This window comes from Podarcis tiliguerta (assembly GCF_965153285.1).
Source record: "Podarcis tiliguerta genome assembly, chromosome: 2".
Taxonomy (NCBI): Eukaryota; Metazoa; Chordata; class Lepidosauria; order Squamata; family Lacertidae; genus Podarcis; species Podarcis tiliguerta.
The window spans coordinates 2,621,672-2,639,954 of NC_139535.1; the positions used below are offsets into that span (position 1 = coordinate 2,621,672).

Here is an 18,283-nt window from a genome sequence, read left to right on the forward strand (position 1 = left end):
AGGAAGAACAGAAGATGTGAGGTCTTTCTACAGAGGTCAGAAACCCAAACCTGACAGACATTACCTCAACTTCACAAACAACTCGGTGTGTGAATGCTGCCTCCAAGTTGCTATGGAAAGGGTGACTGTCACTCCAGAAGGCCGTTTTTTCAGTTAGGTCTGTTCTCAACTGTCGAGTGAGAGAGAGGTTTTCTGTGAGAGCACCTGCTGCCTGTTTTATGCTGCTATGTGCCTCAGAAAAAGTCTGTAAAGTCTCATACAGATAGAAGCACTTGTAATTCCCTCTTCATACCTAATGTAGCAGTATTATTTGATGTTGAATTATTTTGGTTTTTTGAGTGTAGCTTATTGTCTTGACTAACGAGTGGGATAAATGTAGAAATAGTCTAAATCAATAAAGAATATAGATATAGATATATTATATATAAGCACTTGTAAACGTGTTTTAGTATATCAAGTAATGTAATGTGTTCTGTTTAAACTCTAAACAGAGAATCTTGTGGAGTCTTTTCTAGAAGAAAAAAAAAGCTATGTTTTTCAAGGGTCAAACAACCCAGGGCAACCTACACACATATAAATACCACAGAAAATGGGTTTGGGGCCCACAAAATCCAGAAAACCACGAGTAATCCAGAAAACAGGTGGAGAGTGTTGGAAAACTAGCCCCCTCGGGAGAGGCTGGCCCCTCTCCCAGGCTCCCGGGGTTTGTTTGCCGGTGGTCTACTCTGGCTGGCATCTTCGCAGTCCAGGAAGATCTTGATAGGCGACACCTCCCTGTGTGGAAGATGCACACCCCCTTTCCCCCTTTGCATACCAGCAGGAGAAAGAAGAAAGTCAGAAAGTCTACATCTCTAGTTTATTTCTGACTGCACAACTGTACAAAAACATGTCCGTTCAGTTCAGTCTCCTCCAAGTAACTGACTTAGACTTCCTTCACATAGGCAACAGGAAGGTCTCAAATTACACAAAGAACAAATCCCTGTGAACTTCCTGGAATATCCATTCCCACGGTCAGGGGCATCATGTGATGTAAACACCAAGCTGCCAGTTTGCAGCTGCGTAGTACTCATATCCCAACAGAGAGTTGTAAAGTGACACGTTTTACATCAGAAATTGACATTAACATTTTGACCACTTTGCCAGTGTACTCTTAATTATTCTCTCAGAAACAATTTTTAAAGGCAGATTGAAAAGTAGAAAGAAATTTTTAGGATGCATAGAGGAAATTCTACACAGTGGAATAGGAGAATGAGAACAGTGTTATACAGATTTGAAGTGAAACATGAAGAAAAGAAAGATTGCCAGAGTCATGTGACAGAATTTTAACCATCATTGAAAAGCTAAAGGTGGCAGAATATTCTACGTCTGAAGAACAGAAAGGGAGCTATATTCTAGGATCGCTTGCGGGGGGGGGGGAATTTGTCGTTTTCATATCCACATTTAACACTCTGAATTAGCAGAGGAACACATTGAAGTTGCTGGGCAGTTCAGACAAACCTGGTCATTGTTTAAAAAGGCATGACTAGACAAAGAACATTCACAGTTGATCTCCTTCTATTCAGGGTTCATGGTGGGGATGTGAGAATCCCAGGTGCTGTTGGTCTCCATCCAAATAGTGGAGGTTCCTCACATAGAGGTATGTATGGAATTTCAAAACTGATCTTATGATCCAATGGGGAGCTTTACCAAGAGGGTCCGTGATCCCACGATTCTCCTCCTTGACTTCCTTATGCAGAGTTCGTTGCTTCTACTGCTGTGTGATGGAGCAGTAAGTTTTTTGACACTGGTAGGGCATTCAGGTCACGGCACTGGTATTAGACATTTTGAGCTGCCAATACATCGTGGTGGCCAGGGAGCTGTGATGTATTCCTAGCTCAAATTCCCCGCAGATGTCAAAGGCGCAGGAAGGCAGGCAGGTAGGTGGAGGAGACCGAAAAGGTGCCCACCTTCTCAATCTCCACCCGCCTGCCTGCCTCCCCCCACCCCCAGGCTGAGCAAGCCCCAATACCTCTCTGGCTCCATCCCTCCATGTCCCCATCTCCCCTCCCCTGGAACTCACCAGATCTCTCTGAGAGCCCTAGAGAGGAACGCTCAGAGGCTGTGAGGAGGGATGCAGGAGACAACCTGAACAGGTCAACCGTCCATCTTCCCCCTTCCATCCTCGCTAGCTTTGCAGGATCCATCTCTTTCATCCTTCCTGAAGAGTCAAGGAGCCAAAACAAGCTGCAGGGTCCTGGGAGAGAGGAAGAAGCAAATGGAGCCTCAGAGGCCCTGCAGGGAAGAAGAAGAGAAGATCAAGCGTTTGGATTTGATATCCCGCTTTATCACTACCCGAAGAAGTCTCAAAGCGGCTAACATTCTCCTTGCCTTCCTCCCCCACAACAAACACTCTGTGAGGTGAGTGGGGCTGAGATACTTCAGAAAAGTGTGACTAGCCCAAGGTCGCCCAGCAGCTGCATGTGGAGGAGCGAAGATGTGACCCCGGTTCACCAGATTACGAGTCTACCGCTCTTAATCACTACTCCACACTGGCTCTCACTGGATTCTCCTGCCCCTGGAAAAGCACAAATGGGGCAGCCCCTTCCCAACAGAAACCCCATTTATAAACATTTCCAGTGGTTCCAATTTCCTCTGTTTACACCTCTCCCCACTTTGTAAGGCCGGCATGGTCTGCACAGTAGAGACCTGAGAATAGATCCCATTGAACTAAATGGGGCTTATGGACAGAACATGGGGCAAAAACCAGTCACCATCTTGTCCCCAAGCCTGAAGACTGCAACGCCAGGCATGCTTATCTATGGTATCATAAGGCAAAAGATCATAAAAGGCTTCATAGTCATAATAAGAAACTCGATTCTTAAAGTTTGGGGGGAAATATAAAGATTTATTTTAACAGAAAACAGCATGGTGACTTTCCCAATTAGAAGCATTATCTTTGAAAAAAGTAAATATGAGGTTAAATTGGTTAAATTTAATGTTTAATAGATTATTGTATTTTAATATTCTGTTGGAAGCCGCCCAAGAGTGGATGGGGAAACCCAGCCAGATGGGCGGGGTATAAATAATAAATTATTATTATAGATTTGAAATTTTCTGCATGTACTTTACTGAAGGAGAACTACGTAAAAATTATGTACAGGTGGTATTTGTCCCCGGTTAAATTTGCAAAAATGTACTTCTCACTCGCTGGATCAACACCTTGTTGTGATGAGTGGGCTTGCACGTTCCTATGACCCTTGTGAGCGAAGCCCTCGGGAATCTTGTACTCCCTGCAGGGTCACCCTAGTACTTTACTAATAATAGTGGAAGTGATGCAGAGAGTGACTCTTCTGAATATTTATACCACTGACCTTATTTTGCTGAACCCAAAGGCATCTGTAGTTTTGGGAGGGGATCTCAATGCCATATTGGGCCCTAATCATCATGCCCTTTATGCACAGCACAAATGGTCTCCTCCCAACCGTGAAGCCAGTGGATTCCGCCTCACCCGTTCTTCAAGGGATCAGAAATCAAACTTTGCAGGCATCTGCTTGGCTCAAACAGCATTCAGGCTAAACCTCTACGTCTTAAATGGTGCCCTTGAAAGTGACTATCCCGACTTCTATGGCTCCAGAAGGAGAGCTATAGACCAGGGGTCAGCAACCTTTTTCAGCCATGGGCCGGTCCACCGTCCCTCAGACCATGTGGTGGGCCGGACTATATTTTGAAGAGAGAGAAAAATGAACAAATCCCTATGCCCCACAAATAACCCAGAGATGCATTTTAAATAAAAGGACATACAGTGGTACCTCGGGTTACATACGCTTCAGGTTACATACGCTTCAGGTTACAGACTCCGCTAACCCAGAAATAGTACCTCAGGTTAAGAACTTTGCTTCAGGATGAGAACAGGGCCGGATTTAGAAGGCGATTGGGCCGCATCCGGCCCCCGGGCCTCAGTTTGCCTAGCCCTGCTCCTGACAATGTACTCCAAACTTGCCTGGTGTTTTTACATGAGCAGAATGTGTGCTTTTATTGAAAATGCATCTCTGGGTTATTTGTGGGGCATAGTTCCCTAGACCAGATATAGTTTGCTATATAGTTTGGTATACAAAGTGCGTCCTGGAGGCTGACATCAGTATAAATGACCAAACTGATTAAAGAACGAAAAAAGCTGAGCTACGTTAGAAAAGCGATCCAATCATAAGGGATCTGGCTCTCATCGCCCGGCTAAAAATGTAGCAGTTTCTGCTGTCTCCTCGATCTGCCAGGAGAAAAGACACAGTAGCGATGCTGGCCAAGAGGAAGAACACCCTTCCTCCTCCTCCTCCTCCTCCTCCTCCTCCTCCTCCTCCTGCACTCTTGATCGAGACTCCAGGGCTCTCTCTGCAGGCTCCCCCCTCCCAGACCCCCTCCCCCCCCCACGGGGCCAAGCAAGAAGAGCGGGGAAAAGCCCTGCCCCCCCGCCCCCTCCCTGGCTTGGCTTGGGGGGAGGTCTGCCCCCCCCCCGATCTGACGAGCCCCCCAGGCATCCTCCCCTGCAGCCCCTTCTCCCCATTGCACCCGGAGGGAGAGGGAGGCGAGACTCACCCCCAGGCAGAGAGAGGGAGGCTGAAGCAGCCCCTCCGCTTGCAGGCGGGAATGGCGAGGGAGGGGCTTTTGCTCGGGAGGACATTGCCCCCCCCCCCACGCCTCCACTTCCTGTCCTCTCTAGAAACCCAGCTCTGTGCCTTTTAACCCTTGGCAAGCCGAGCACAAGCGGAGCACCGCTCGCTCCTCCTCCAAGGCAGGAGCCCCCCCCCCCCCGCCCATGCCTCATTTGGGAGACCCCCTTGAGCTGCGACCACCCTCACCCCCACCCCAGGCCGGAAGCAGGAGGAGCCGCTAACCCAGAAATATTACCTCCTGTTAAGAACTTTGCTTCAGGATGAGAACAGAAATCGCCTGGTGGTACGACGGCAGCAATGACCAACCTAGACAGCCTCTTTAAAAGCAGAGACATCACCTTGCCAACAAAGGTCCGTATAGTTAAAGCTATGGTTTTCCCAGTAGTGATGTATGGAAGTGAGAGCTGGACCCTAAAGAAGGCTGATCGCCGAAGAATCGATGCTTTTGAATTATGGTGCTGGAGGAAACGCTTGAGAGTCCCATGGACTGCAAGAAGTTAAACCTCTCCATTCTGAAGGAAATCAGCCCTGAGTGCTCACTGGAAGGACAGATCCTGAAGCTGAGGCTCCAAGACTTTGGCCATGAGAAGAGAAGACTCCCTGGAAAAGACCCTGATGTTGGGAAAGATGGAGGGCACAAGGAGAAGGGGACGACAGAGGACGAGATGGTCTCGAAGCTACCAGCATGAGTTTGACCAAACTGCGGGAGACAATGGAAGACAGAAGGGCCTGGCATGCTCTGGTCCATGGGGTCAAGAAGAGTCCTAAACAACTAAACAACAACAACACGGTGGCGGCAGCAGTGGGAGGAGAAGAAGAAGAAGAGTTTGGATTTGATATCCCGCTTTATCACTACCCTAAGGAGTCTCAAAGCGGCTAACATTCTCCTTTCCCTTCCTCCCCCACAACAAACACTCTGTGAGGTGAGTGGGGCTGAGAGACTTCAGAGAAGTGTGACTAGCCCAAGGTCACCCAGCAGCTGCATGTGGAGGAGCGGAGATGCGAACCTCGTTCCCCAGAGTACGAGTCTATCGCTCTTAACCACTACACCACACTGGCTCCATTAGTGGTGTCTCAGGTTGAGAACAGTTTCAGGTGAAGAACGGACCTCCAGAACGAATTAAGCTCTTAACCCGAGGTCCCAGTGTATATGCAAACAGAGCATAGGTAGCAGGGCTTCACCGCATTAATACTGCATGGAGCATTAGCACTGTATTAATCACTGTTTTGAATCCAGCACAGAGCATGTATGTCTTTGTGTATCCAACTTCCATCCTGCTTCCAGCTCCACCCTCTCAGACAACTCTGGCTTTTGTTCTCCTACCGAGGGAGCGGCTAGGTGGAGGCAGGGAGGCCCACTCATATGTTCTATGGCACAGGGCAACTTCTTTGGTTGTGCCAGCCATGGCACCACGCAAAATAGTCTCATTCACACATTAGCATGACTAAAAAGGTAAAATAAAATACTCAGGAGTCCGACTGGTACAGAAAAAGGGTTCTTTACTTACAATTAATTCATTTTCACAATAATGGCCTTGGATCCTAAGCCTATGTAGCAAATGCATAGTTTGGGGGTACTCTTGGATACACCTTTGTCACTAGAGACCCACGTGTCTTCTATGGCTGTTTGTGAACAGGAATAGCCTGACCACTGGAGCACTGGAAAACTTGGAGCTGGACTGCTGCAATGCACTCTTTCTGGGGCTGCCCTTGGGTCTGGTCCAGAATCTCTAGTTGGTGCAACATGATGTGGCCAGATTGTTCTTGTGAGCTTTTGGTCAAGAACATCTGGCCCCACAGCCCCCCATTTGGAGGAACTATCCACTTAATACTATTTTCTGCTTCCTGAAACTTCCATTCCTGATCCACAAGAGGACCTCTTCTCTTATTCCATGGCTACTCAGCTTACTCAGGAGGCAGCTTGATGAAAGTGTCAGGATGCGGTGTCTCCCCCCCCCCAACATGACTCCAGCAGTTAATTGTGGTGGTCAGGTGGGATTGCTATGAGGAATTATGGGAAATGTAGCAAGCCATTGTGTCAGCAATGAACCCATTGCGTTGTCTGGCCTTGAGCCATTTGACATGATTCTGATCGAATCCCACAAGCCCACATTTTTTCTTATGCAGGTGGGGACCATCGTGCGATAGATTGATGTGCATGTGCAACCCACACGTCGTTTTCAGCCCCAGAAGACAAGGGGGGGGCAAAATGGGCTTTTGCGTGTCTGCTGCTGTGCGATGACCCAAATGGCGAGTTGCCTGTACTTAAGTTGTGTTGTACTGGAGAAATAAAGTTCTGTTTGGTGGGGATGACGGAAAATCCTTGGAGTTCTTTGTAAACCTCAGAGAATGCACAAGGAGACAAAGCTTTTGTGATAATTCAGATGGTGCGGAAGGTTCAGTTAGTGGAGAATGTGTCTGGTAAGGGGGAAGATGGCCTTGGGGATGTGGAGATCCAAGCATGTCAGCGTGATCTCAGGACTGCAATACCTCAAGGGCCGCCTCTTCCCATATAAACGTACCCGGACCCTGAGATCATCTTCTGAGGCCCTCCTTCGTGTGCCTCCTCCTTGAGAGGTCCGTAGGGCAGCAACACAAAAACGGGGCCTTCTCTGCAGTGGCTCCCTGTCTGTGGAATGCTCTTGCCAGGGAGGTTCACCTGGCGCCTTCATTATACACCTTTAGGCACCGGGCAAAAACCTTCCTCTTTAACCAGGCCTTTGGTTGACCTGAGTGACATCCTATACCCTTTTAAAATGTGGCTCCTTTGGGGGGTGGGTGTTATTGGACTGTTGTTTTTATTCTGGTTATATATGTTGTGATCTTTTCTGTGAACTCCCCTGAAACCTCTATGTATACAACAGTATATAAACTCAATAAATATAAAATAATAAGAATAAGAATCTCCTTGTAAAGGGAGTGGGTTTCATGAGTTGACAGTGTCCAGATGTAGGTACTCTATGTAGAGCGTGTATATATTTGCATACATCCTAAAGGATATATTGGTCCTGACCCTATCGAAGGTGCATTGCTATTTAAAATCCAAGCTGACTTTTCCACCCTATGCTGGTCCATGTCAAAACAGGGCAGCTGCTTCTCTGGGTTCTTGCAAACATGTTTTCCCCAGCTCTGCATCTGCTCCTCAAGCCACAGAGAGACTCCAGAAGGTTGCCAGGGCGATGCTTCCCTGCCTCATAAATATTATTATTTTTCCCAGGGATTTCTCCAGAGATTCATAATTTCTCGCCCTGAGTCTGAAAAGTTTGGTGCATAAAATGTCCCCTGTCTTGTCAATTCCCTAAACAGCTGCAGACAGTGAGAGGGATAGAGCAAAAAGCCTACATCACAAATGAAGAGTGGCTGTGCTCCTCCTTCTTTCCCTCGCGCTTTTAGGACACCCCAAACGGGCTAGTTTTAAATGTCACCACAAACATATTTTTGAGGGTGGCAGGTTGTGCACAACCATCTCAGCCCCCTGCAATCCCAAGGGATGTGTTAGAGCCCCCCAACCTTCCAGGTGGCCCCTGAAATCCTATTTTGGTTTAAGAGAGGGATGAAGCTAATATTGTTTTCAGGGTGGGTTGCTTGAACCCCCTATGTGAATTTCCTGTTGTTCTTGATCACAAGGAATGGGTTTCACGTCCCCCTGCCCTATGTGGCCCCTTCAGCCCCCATTTTGGATTAAGGGCCAAATGAACCTGAACGTTTTGCTTGGGATGGGCTGTGAGCACTCAACACAACCAACTCATCAATTCTTTTCTTTTAATAGTTTTTATTTGATTTTGCAAGTATAAGATTATAACAATACAACCATACACATCTATACTTAAAGATCTCTCCAAATCTTTGGACTTCTCACCTTCTCACCTGCATACTGTTCAATAGTCCATATTTTACATCACTCCATTTTCTCCATAGGAATTGCTACATTACAAGTGTAATTGCAATCCTGCTAATGTTTTCATCTGCTTAGAGTGGTCATCAACTCATCAGTTCTGATCAGGAGGAATGGGTTTTGATTTCCCCCGATCTTCCACATGCTCCCTGAAACTCCCCCCCTTTTCTAAACTTAAGGGCCCAATGGAGCTAACCATTTTTGTGGGTTTCATGCTCTCTATAAGCGTGGTCTGCTGAATGTCCCCACAGCCATCTGTGAGTCCCAGACACACAAGGGTCCTGAACACGAGGACCATAAAGTTCCCGCACCACTTTGATTGCGCTACGCACCCTGATTGCTTCTTGGTGTCTGGAGTACGGATGGCCCCCGCCTCCCGTGATTCTCCAATAGAGTTTTAGGAAGTTCCAGGCAGCTGTAAAAGTTCTAAACAGTTCCATAAAGTTTTTAAAAGTGCTAATACTTATGAGTAGTAATGTTACAGATACAGTGATTCCAACTTTATATTTCGGGGTGACATTTTTTCACAACTGAGAAGAATTAGTCCCCTTTTGAGTATTTCTAAGCAAAAGTTCCTCCCATTATAATACAGGGAGTGGGGTTTGTTTGTTTGTTTTTGAAGTCAAAAAGTTATAACTCTTGTGCATACTCTATTTTTCTTGGTTATATGCAGCAAAAAGGGCAGCTCCCACTCTTCTTGCTCGATAGCCCTCCCTTCCCTATTTTGCTCCCCTTTGGCCTAACTGCAGCAAAGGCCATTTTCTTTGCTTTCCGGTCCACCTAAGCAACAGTTGCCCAGGCTGCCCAGAACTGCCTTGTCCTTCACTCTTTTATCTACCCCACTCCCCAAGCAACAAGCCTTCACCCTTTCCTTTCCTCCTCTTCCTCCTCCTCCTCTGTTTCATTGTCATTCGCTTTCCCACAACATTCCCACCACTGGAGAGACCTGTCAAGAGTAAGCATGGGCCAATGGTATCAAATAGTATGGGAAACAGCCTACTAGAAAAATTAACCAATAAACTGAAACTGACATGGGGACAAATAGAAGAAGACACCTTCACCCCGTATGGCTCCTCTTTATCACACACACAGCCCAACAAGACAATGACAAAAACCCACCAACAGCATACAAATCAATATGGGTAACCTGATCCAAAACACCCACCCACCCCACTCACGCACGAAAACAAAGACCACCACAGCCAACCACAAATGAACAACCACACCCTAGGCCAACCCCAACCTCTCTCACCACCAAAGGAACACAAGTGAACACCAAAGAACCTGCACAAGCAACGCTGACACCAAACCCTACATACAGTAAGTAAAATAGAAACATCGCCACCCAACCACACCCCACCCATCTCCCCCCTCACCCCTCTCCCCCTTTTATTCATAATGTCTCAACAAATGAAACTGAATTGTAAAAATGTTACATGGAAAAAAAATACGAGAGACATTGCACACTTTTGTAAATCATCAAATTTTTAATTTAAAAACCCCCAGAACATTCCCACCACTGTGGAAATGTGCGCCAGGAGCTCCCCCCTCCATAATACGCTCCCTTCTTACTACATTCAGTGGAAACATTCGAGGATTTTTCTGAGGAAGTGGAATGAAACGGGGGCATGGGGGAAATCGAAATATTTTTGGGGGTTGGGGGTTAGAGATGACAGTTGAGCGGGTAGGATTCTGGCCAAATGTGGACCTAGGTCCCTGTGTATATGGTCTGAAGGCGCAAAATGTTAACAACACCTTTGCTGAGGCTGAAGAGAATAAGCAGAGGCCTAAATATAGGACAACTGGCTTATTACACCAGAAGCTTAACATGAGTCAACAGAGGGATGCAGCAACTTTTTAATATATTAAATAATAATATTGATGACCCTCCCTCACTGTAAGGTCCCTGCATGGCTCACAACATTTTAAAATACAACATTGAAAGGTGTGTTTTTTTAATTATACAATCAGGGGGAAAAGATAAATTTTTTTAACTCTAATAAAAATAATGTTGAAATCTTAGTCTGCTTCAACAGAAGTATAGTGTCCAGATCAAGGGACGTAATAGTCCCGCTCTATTCTGCCTTGGTCAGACCACACCTGGAATACTGTGTCCAGTTCTGGGCACCATAAATTAAGGAAGATATTGATGAGTTGGCAGGTGTGGATTGGAGGGTGACCAAGATGACCAAGGGCCAGGGAGGAATGGGGGAGACCCCCTCTCCATCCTGACCCTCCCAGGGAGGAGGAAGAGGAAGAAAGTATAAAGGGAAGAGGCAGATGAGGATGAAAGTTGGGAAATCATGAAACAGCCAGAGCAACACCTGGCTGACACGTCATTAGAAACCATTCTAGACCCACCATGTCCCAGAACCCAGCGAGCCTTGAAAGTAGGAGAGCAAAGAGCTCAAAGACAGAGGGCACTTAGCAGCACCTGCAGAGGAGGTGTCGATGAATGAGGAAGTGAGAGAGCCGGGGGCTGGGGATTCACTTGGAGAAATAACAGGAGTGACAGTGGACATCCTTGTTCCATTCCAAGAATAATTACAAAATTTTGGTAATGTGAATTCCCTGTGATCTATGTGATCTATATCTTCCAAAGTATTAACAAATTTTCAGCCAAATACGAATTTCATAACTACTTCCATTAAGTTGGTTGGTTCTACATGATCAAATGAGGGTAATGATTTTTTAAATTGAAACATTATTTTTCAAGAACATCACTTCTCTACCTTCTTGAAAAATAATATTTTAAGAATCAGATGCTATCTTTAGTTTTTGCTGTCAGGTGCTGCTTTGTGTTCAGATCAGGTCTCAGCAAAATAATGTAGCATTTGGGAAGGAAGATGCAGCCCAGGAGCCCAGCACTGGAGGCCAAGATGGAGAAAACCTGAACGGCTACCATGTATTTCCCTTTGGTGCTCAGGTAGGTGGGCACAAAGGACACCCAAACACTGCAGAAGACCAGCATGCTGAAGGTGATCAACTTGGCTTCATTGAAGGCCCCAGGCAGCTTCCTGGCTAGGAAAGCCACTGTGAAGCAGATGGCCGCCAAGAAGCCCATGTAGCCAAGGGCACCATAAAACATGGCCACAGAGCCTTCATTGCATTGTAGGATGATCTCCCCTGGCTGGGAGTGCATGTCAGACTCTGGGAATGGGGAAGAGGTACCCAGCCAGATCATGCAGATGACAACTTGGACACAGGAACAGGAAATGACAATGGAGTTGGCCAGACTCTTCCCCAGCCATCTCCTCACTGAGTTCCCTGGCTTGGTGGCCAGGAAGGCCAGAACCACCGTGATGGTTTTTGCCAACACAGAAGAAGCAGCAACAGAGAAGATGATGCTGAAGGCCGTTTGTCGGAGAAGGCAGGTCCCTTTCCTTGGCCTCCCAATGAACAGGAAGGAGGACAAAAAGGAAAGCAGGAGGGAAACCAGGAGGATGTAGGAGAGGTCCCGGTTGTTGGCTTTGACTATGGGAGTTTGGTTGTATTTAATAAAGATTCCTAAAACAAAGCTTGTGGCTAAGGACCCCAGTAGGGCAAGGGAAAGTAGGACAACCCCCAGAGATTCTTCATAGGCTAGGAAGGTGATATCCTTGAACCCACATTGATCTCGGTCCCTGTTTGGGTGCTGATTTTCTGGGCATTTTTTGCAATGGTCTGCATCTGCAAGAGAGAGACAGAGAGAGACAGAGAGAGAGAGAGTAAGTAATATCTAATACACTGGATTCGGCCAAGCCCTGAGCAGTATCTAGCCTCTGGGGAGAGATTCAGTTGTAGACCAAGTCAGTCTGAGACAGCCACAGATCACAACAGGTATTTAATTAGGTTTTTCTAAACATTAGCTCTACCCTGAAGAAATTTGGGACAGATTCCAGGGCTAGAGATCCCCAGCTTGGCCTCTGGCAGGTTGGGCAGCTTGGAGCCCCCTATACCAGGGCCAAAAGGAGGACCAGGGGTCTGTGCAGAAGTCTAATATCTACCCTAGGTCCATAACAATCTCCCTCCTTAAGGACCCCGGGACAGTTAAGTCTAGTCAAAGGCAACTATGGGGTGCAGTGTTCATCTGGCTTCAGGGTGAGGGAGAATTGGTTTTGAGAGATTCCTGACTGAACCCTTCTCTCTTCCCCAAGGCCAGCCTTTCCCTTGGAGTCACCCACCTTCCTGAGTGGAGATGGTCCCTTCTGCACAGGGAAGACATTCATAACAGCAAAGAGGCTTCCCTTCCTGAATCACCTTGACGGATCCAGGGCGACAGCTTTCCACACACCTGGAAGTAGGAAGGGTCTAGGCACAAAGACGAAGAGCGTCAATGAGAATTGTTGTTTGAGGCATAGTATGTTGTCATCTGCTGTAGCATCTAGACTATAGCTTGAAACTAAGCATTTCCCATCACTGTCCATTACATGAATTATTCATGATTAAATTCAGAAAAAAACAAAGGACCTCCATTAAATAAAGTTCTGTATATGGGCCATGAGCTATTCACTACTAATAAAATTCATGTAACAACAGAAAAGCAAGGAGCCCCCCTTTCCCCATACACACAGTTTAGCAGGAAGCCTCCTTTGGCACCCAGCTGAGCAGAGGAGCTGTAGGAACTATCTGGAACAACAGCCCAGTGCTGGAGTTGACAGGCAACTGAGGCCAGCAGCCCACAGAACAGGGAGCACTTATTACAGCTCATAGAAAAGACAGCGAAATGACAGGCATGATTCCCACTCCCCGTCACCTGATTGAGCCACTTGGGCCACACAATGGCCTCCTGGTCGATGGTGCACTTCAGGTCTGGGGATCCCTGTCTGTCGATACTCCCAAACTTCACTCTGAGGACGGATTTATTGGGGAACACCACCCAGTTCACAATGTCCAAGTCGGCTGCCAGCTCCCCGTTCTCATCCAAATACACTCTGTCCATGGAAGAATTGTAGAACTGGGTGTTTCCTAGGAAAGGGTGGAGCTGGAACAGAAGCAAAGGTGAGAGCATTTAGAATAAAGGGAAGCATAGGCCCCTGTTTTGCTAGCCCAGAAATGGAAAGTGAGCGAGGTCCCAGCTAAAGAGGATTGGCAGCTTAAGTGGACAGAATATGCAGAAATTGGAGATTTAGCATGCAGAATAAGAGAGCAAGAAGAACAAACATTGAAAGAAGAGTGGAAAGCATTTGTTGAATATATGGAAAATGACTGTATACATCTGAAAACGGTGGCAGCATTAAGATAAACTCAACCATGTAAATAATGTTTAATGGATGAAATCTCCAATATGGGCTTCAGCAGGGAAAGGCAGGAGCTTGGTGGAGGGAGCAGAGAGCCAGAGCAGAGTCAAGCGGGTGTCAAAGGAATAGAGACTAGAGACAGCCTGATGAATGTCATCTCCCCTGCCAAAAATAATTCCAACTTGCGGGGAAAGGAGAATTAGGCACATGATGGGAGCAGATGCTTGGGGGGCTGTGCAATGAGGCAAGAATAAGAATAGCAAACAGAAATGAAAAATGTATATGTATTAAGGAAGGTTTGAAATGGAAAATGGGTAATGTGTTTTACAAACTTTGGGTTTTTTCTATAGTAGTTTTTTTCTAAAGGGCTCCGGGCTCTTGCTGAGATTAAGATTAACTAACTGGTTGCTGTTCTCTGCTAGCTAACATGTGAGTGTTGTAACCTTAGATCATGTGATGAAGGCATTGGATTGCAATATCTCCTTTTTGAAGAGAGTTGCCTTTTTGTCTTTGGCTCCAAAACTCAACAGAGTCAATATGTAAAGGAAGCTCTCCTGAAGGTAAGAGAGAGAGAGAGAGAGAGAGAGAGAGATCCCGAGCCTGTGTTGGACAGAATGATGTTCTCATTCTGTTATAATGAGTTCTGCGAGTAAAGAGTGAATAATACATAATACTTCTATGCGCCTGGGCAATAATTCATTTCCAAAAGGAAATGAATGCTTCGAGTTCTTATGCTTCCAATCATTTCAAGCTGCACAATACTTAATATCTGCAACACTACAATCGATTGTCATGTTCAGTTGAGATGTCTATGAAGGGAAAGAAAATACCTGCCATGGCTGTAGCCTTTGAAGTCCCATTCTCTCAGTTCCCCTCTGCTTAGATCTAGATGAATATGCAGCATTTAAGGCATGAGCCACGGCTTGCAGAGTGTTGTAAATCCTGTAGCTGTCTAGAGAGAGGATTCTTTCCAGATCATCTTGGGGAAGCCTCTCCAGTTTCCCTCTCTCTCTGCATCTTGTCCGGCCTTTCACTGAGAATGCATGCTTTGAATAGAAACAATTAAAAGCATCCTCCCAAAACTTCTTAATACCATAGAAAAAGGGTAGAAAATCACCGTATTTTGCCCCTTTACTTGTCTCAGTGAAGAAGGAAAATATACCATGGATGTGTTGGAAAGATATGTCATTATACATCAGTTCCAAGGCGACATCCCACAAAACTGTTGTAATGAAGATTTTCCCAACAATGGATTTCATCACTATGTCAAAAAACTGTTGTATGATGCGTAGTCCATCTAAGAAATAAGTCATTTCCCCGTAGTAAACAAATACATGCACTTGCCTCCACTTGCGGAATGGAAGACGAGGAATGTATACTCCATTTGTATTCAGTCCTTGGATGCTTTGTGAGATGACAACACAGACACCGCTCTTGATGAGCACGGGTGTCAAGCTCTTCAGGAACCTCTCTCCATTGTCGGTGTCTGGTGCAAGGAGGCCAATCAACGTCCATCGGAAGTGCTGGAGCAGCTTGACAATCCCTGGGTACAGGGCTTCTTCTTTGGGGACCATCCGGTAGAAAAAAGGGAAATGCCTCTTATCATTCAGAACATGAGAGACAAAAGCATAAGTGACCTGGGAAGAGAAGGAAGATTTGGATCTTGTTTGATTTCAGATCAAAGCCTAAATATTTCTAAGCCCAACATGAGATTGGGAAGGTCTTCGGAAGGAGGAAGGTCTATTGCAAGGACCCTTTGGTGGGAACAGTGATTTCCTTGAAGGTTGTGGCAGCCGTAAAGAAGGCAAATTTGATGCTAGGGTTCAACAGGAGGGTAGTTGAAAATAAGACTGCCAATATCATAATGCTATTATACCTCTCTCCATTCCTACCTGTGGGATTTTATAGATGCCCAACACGTTTGAAATCTGGATGGAGTTTTGAGAGTCGGACCCTTCGAGAACAGCCAGTAAGTTAGTCTGTTTACCACAGCTGTAGTTTGGAAAGCTCAGCTGCCCAATTGACAGCATGTCTAGCAAAGCATCATAGGTCACCCTTCCATCAAAAAAGTTCTCATGGATGCTGTAGCCCAGGGTGATGTTGGGTAACAGCTTTTGATTCTGGTTGATCGCTTGAATGGCATACAAGAAGGAGAGGAGTTGCCAGTACTTTGTGGGTCCTTTCCTGGGGGGAGAAATTATATACATGCCAGTACTGTCCAAGTGATATTTCTGTTCTACCTCTAATATTCAGCTCTACCTCTTTCAAATCAGTACCAGTGAAGGCAGTGAAGGTCCTGTGTGAGTGTCTGGAGGCGGATGGAGGTTGGATGGCGGCTAACAGATTGAGGCTGAATCCTGACAAAGCAGAAGTACTGTTTTGGGGGGACAGGAGGCAGGCAGGTGTGGAGGACTCCCTGGTCCTGAATGGGGCAACTGTGTCCCTGGAGGACCCGGTGCGCAGCCTGGGAGTCATTTTGGACTCACAGCTGTCCATGGAGGCACAGGTCAATTCTGTGTCCAGGGCAGCTGTCTACCAGCTCCACCTGGTATGCAGGCTGAGACCCTACCTGCCCGCAGACTGTCTCGCCAGAGTGGTGCATGCTCTAGTTATCTCTTGCTTGGATTACTGCAATGCGCTCTATGTGGGACTACCTTTAAAGGTGACCCGGAAACTACAACTAATCTAGAATGCGGCAGCTAGACTGGTGACTGGGAGCGGCCGCCGAGACCACATAATACCAATCTTGAAAGATCTGCATTGGTTCTCAGCACGTTTACAAGCTTTTGGAATGGGACACTAAAGAGGACCAGGTAAATTGCGTTATGATAAAATGGGCAAAGGATGTGGGACATAATATATTCAAAGTGCTGGTGCTGATGTTTAAGCCCTAAACGGCCTCGGTCCAGTATACCTGAAAGAGCGTCTCCACCCCCATCGTTCTGATCGGACCCTGAGGTCCAGCGCCATGGGCCTTCTGGCGGTTCCCTCACGCCAAGAAGCCAAGTTACAGGGAACCAGGTAGAGGGGCTTCTCGGTAGTGGCACCCGCCCTGTGGAACACCCTGCCACCAGATGCCAAAGAGAAGAACAACTAGCGGACATTTAGAAGACATCAGAAGGCAGCCCTGTTTAGGGAAGCTTTTAATGTTTAACAGATCACTGTATTTTAATATTTTGTTGGAAGCTGCCCAGAGTGGCTGGAGAAAGCCAGCCAGATGGGTGGGGCATAAAATTTATTATTATTATTATTATTATTATTATTATTATTATTATTATTATTAGGGATCTAATACAGTGATTAAAAGATCCAGAAAGCACTATCATAATTCCAGTTTGAGAAAGTAGATATTTCCCCCTTGTATATTAAGCCTAAGGCAAAAAGACACCCTTCTCCTACCATCATTTTTCAGAAGAATCCTGCAGAATCAGCCCCAAGGCTCATCTGTTCCAGCATTCTCAAGGCGGCCAACCAGATTCACATGCAAACCTGAGAAGCACAAGAAGTCTTCCCCTACTTGAGATTCTCCGTTACTGGTACCCAGAGGCATAGTGCCTGTGACAGTGAATGGAGAACATAGCCATTGTGACTGGTAGCCGCTAAGAGCCTAATCACCCCCAAATTTATCTGCCATTGGGATCTTCTTATGTTCTTAAAGGCAGGTACCAGATAATAAGAAAGGCCCCTGAAAGTAACTGGAGATGACTTGGATCTCATGGAAATGGTAGCAAGTGGAACATCAGGAACTCCATCCCCACAAAAGGTCTTACCAATAAAAGCTGGTGGAAGGACATTGGCTAAAGATATGAGGATGAAACATAGTGTTTGTGGCAGAGATGACGCCACTGATGAGGTGGTCTCCTGGCCTGAAATAATTAGGTGAATCTATCTTATCCCTTCCCAATGACTAGAGGCATTTTGTCTTCAGTTTCCCACAATCCCCATAAGGCAGTAGAAGCAGCAGAATGAGGACCATCCTTTTCCTCACAGGAATGAGCACCTCCCTCACAAAGAATTAGAAGCCTTTTGTTGTGGTCCTTGCAAGATGCAGTAACTTTCTTCTTACTAACGGAGCCCTACAGAGGGGTCACATGTGAAGTGGAGAGAAGTCAAGCCAACCTCATTCTGGTGCAGTTATCATCTGTCCTAAATCTCAGCCCCCCCCCCCCCAAGTTTTGGGTGGCTCAGGAGGCATATATCTGCCAGACCTTTCTGCCTCAGATCCATAACATCACGTTTAGTGGATTCAAATGTGATCTTTGGAAGCAAGAAAACCACACACACTATCATTTTGATAATTATACGGAGAAGAAGTACCACCTCTGCAAGTTCCTAAACACTTTATGCAGCTCCACCTGCAACTGCAGGGCTGAAGAAAAACATGTTTGCGAAAACTCCAAGATCTGCCTCCAAACTGTGAGATCCAAATGCCAAAGATTGGTGAAAAATGCCAAGATTAAGAGCTGGAAGTTCCCTGAACTATCATACGTGAGCCCTGGCAGAATCCCACCCCCCACCCCCCG

At 46.4% G+C, this 18,283-nt stretch overlaps 2 protein-coding genes across 3 annotated transcripts in view; one reads left to right on the forward strand and one right to left on the reverse strand.

The window, feature by feature from the left end:
- Positions 1-18,283, forward strand: part of LOC310670646 (uncharacterized protein) — a 306,280-nt gene that overhangs the window by 76,680 nt on the left and 211,317 nt on the right. The gene's annotated exons all lie outside the window — the stretch shown is intronic.
- On the reverse strand, positions 9,403-15,205 carry LOC310672772 (vomeronasal type-2 receptor 26-like; the record flags this gene model as incomplete). Its single annotated transcript, XM_083430424.1, has 6 exons — positions 15,105-15,205; positions 14,591-14,806; positions 13,277-13,504; positions 12,705-12,831; positions 12,075-12,210; positions 9,403-9,487 (listed from the first exon to the last, which is right to left on the reverse strand). Exons 2-6 carry the CDS (start codon positions 14,618-14,620, stop codon positions 9,403-9,405), a joined length of 606 nt encoding a protein of 201 aa, XP_083286550.1. The 5' UTR covers positions 14,621-14,806; positions 15,105-15,205.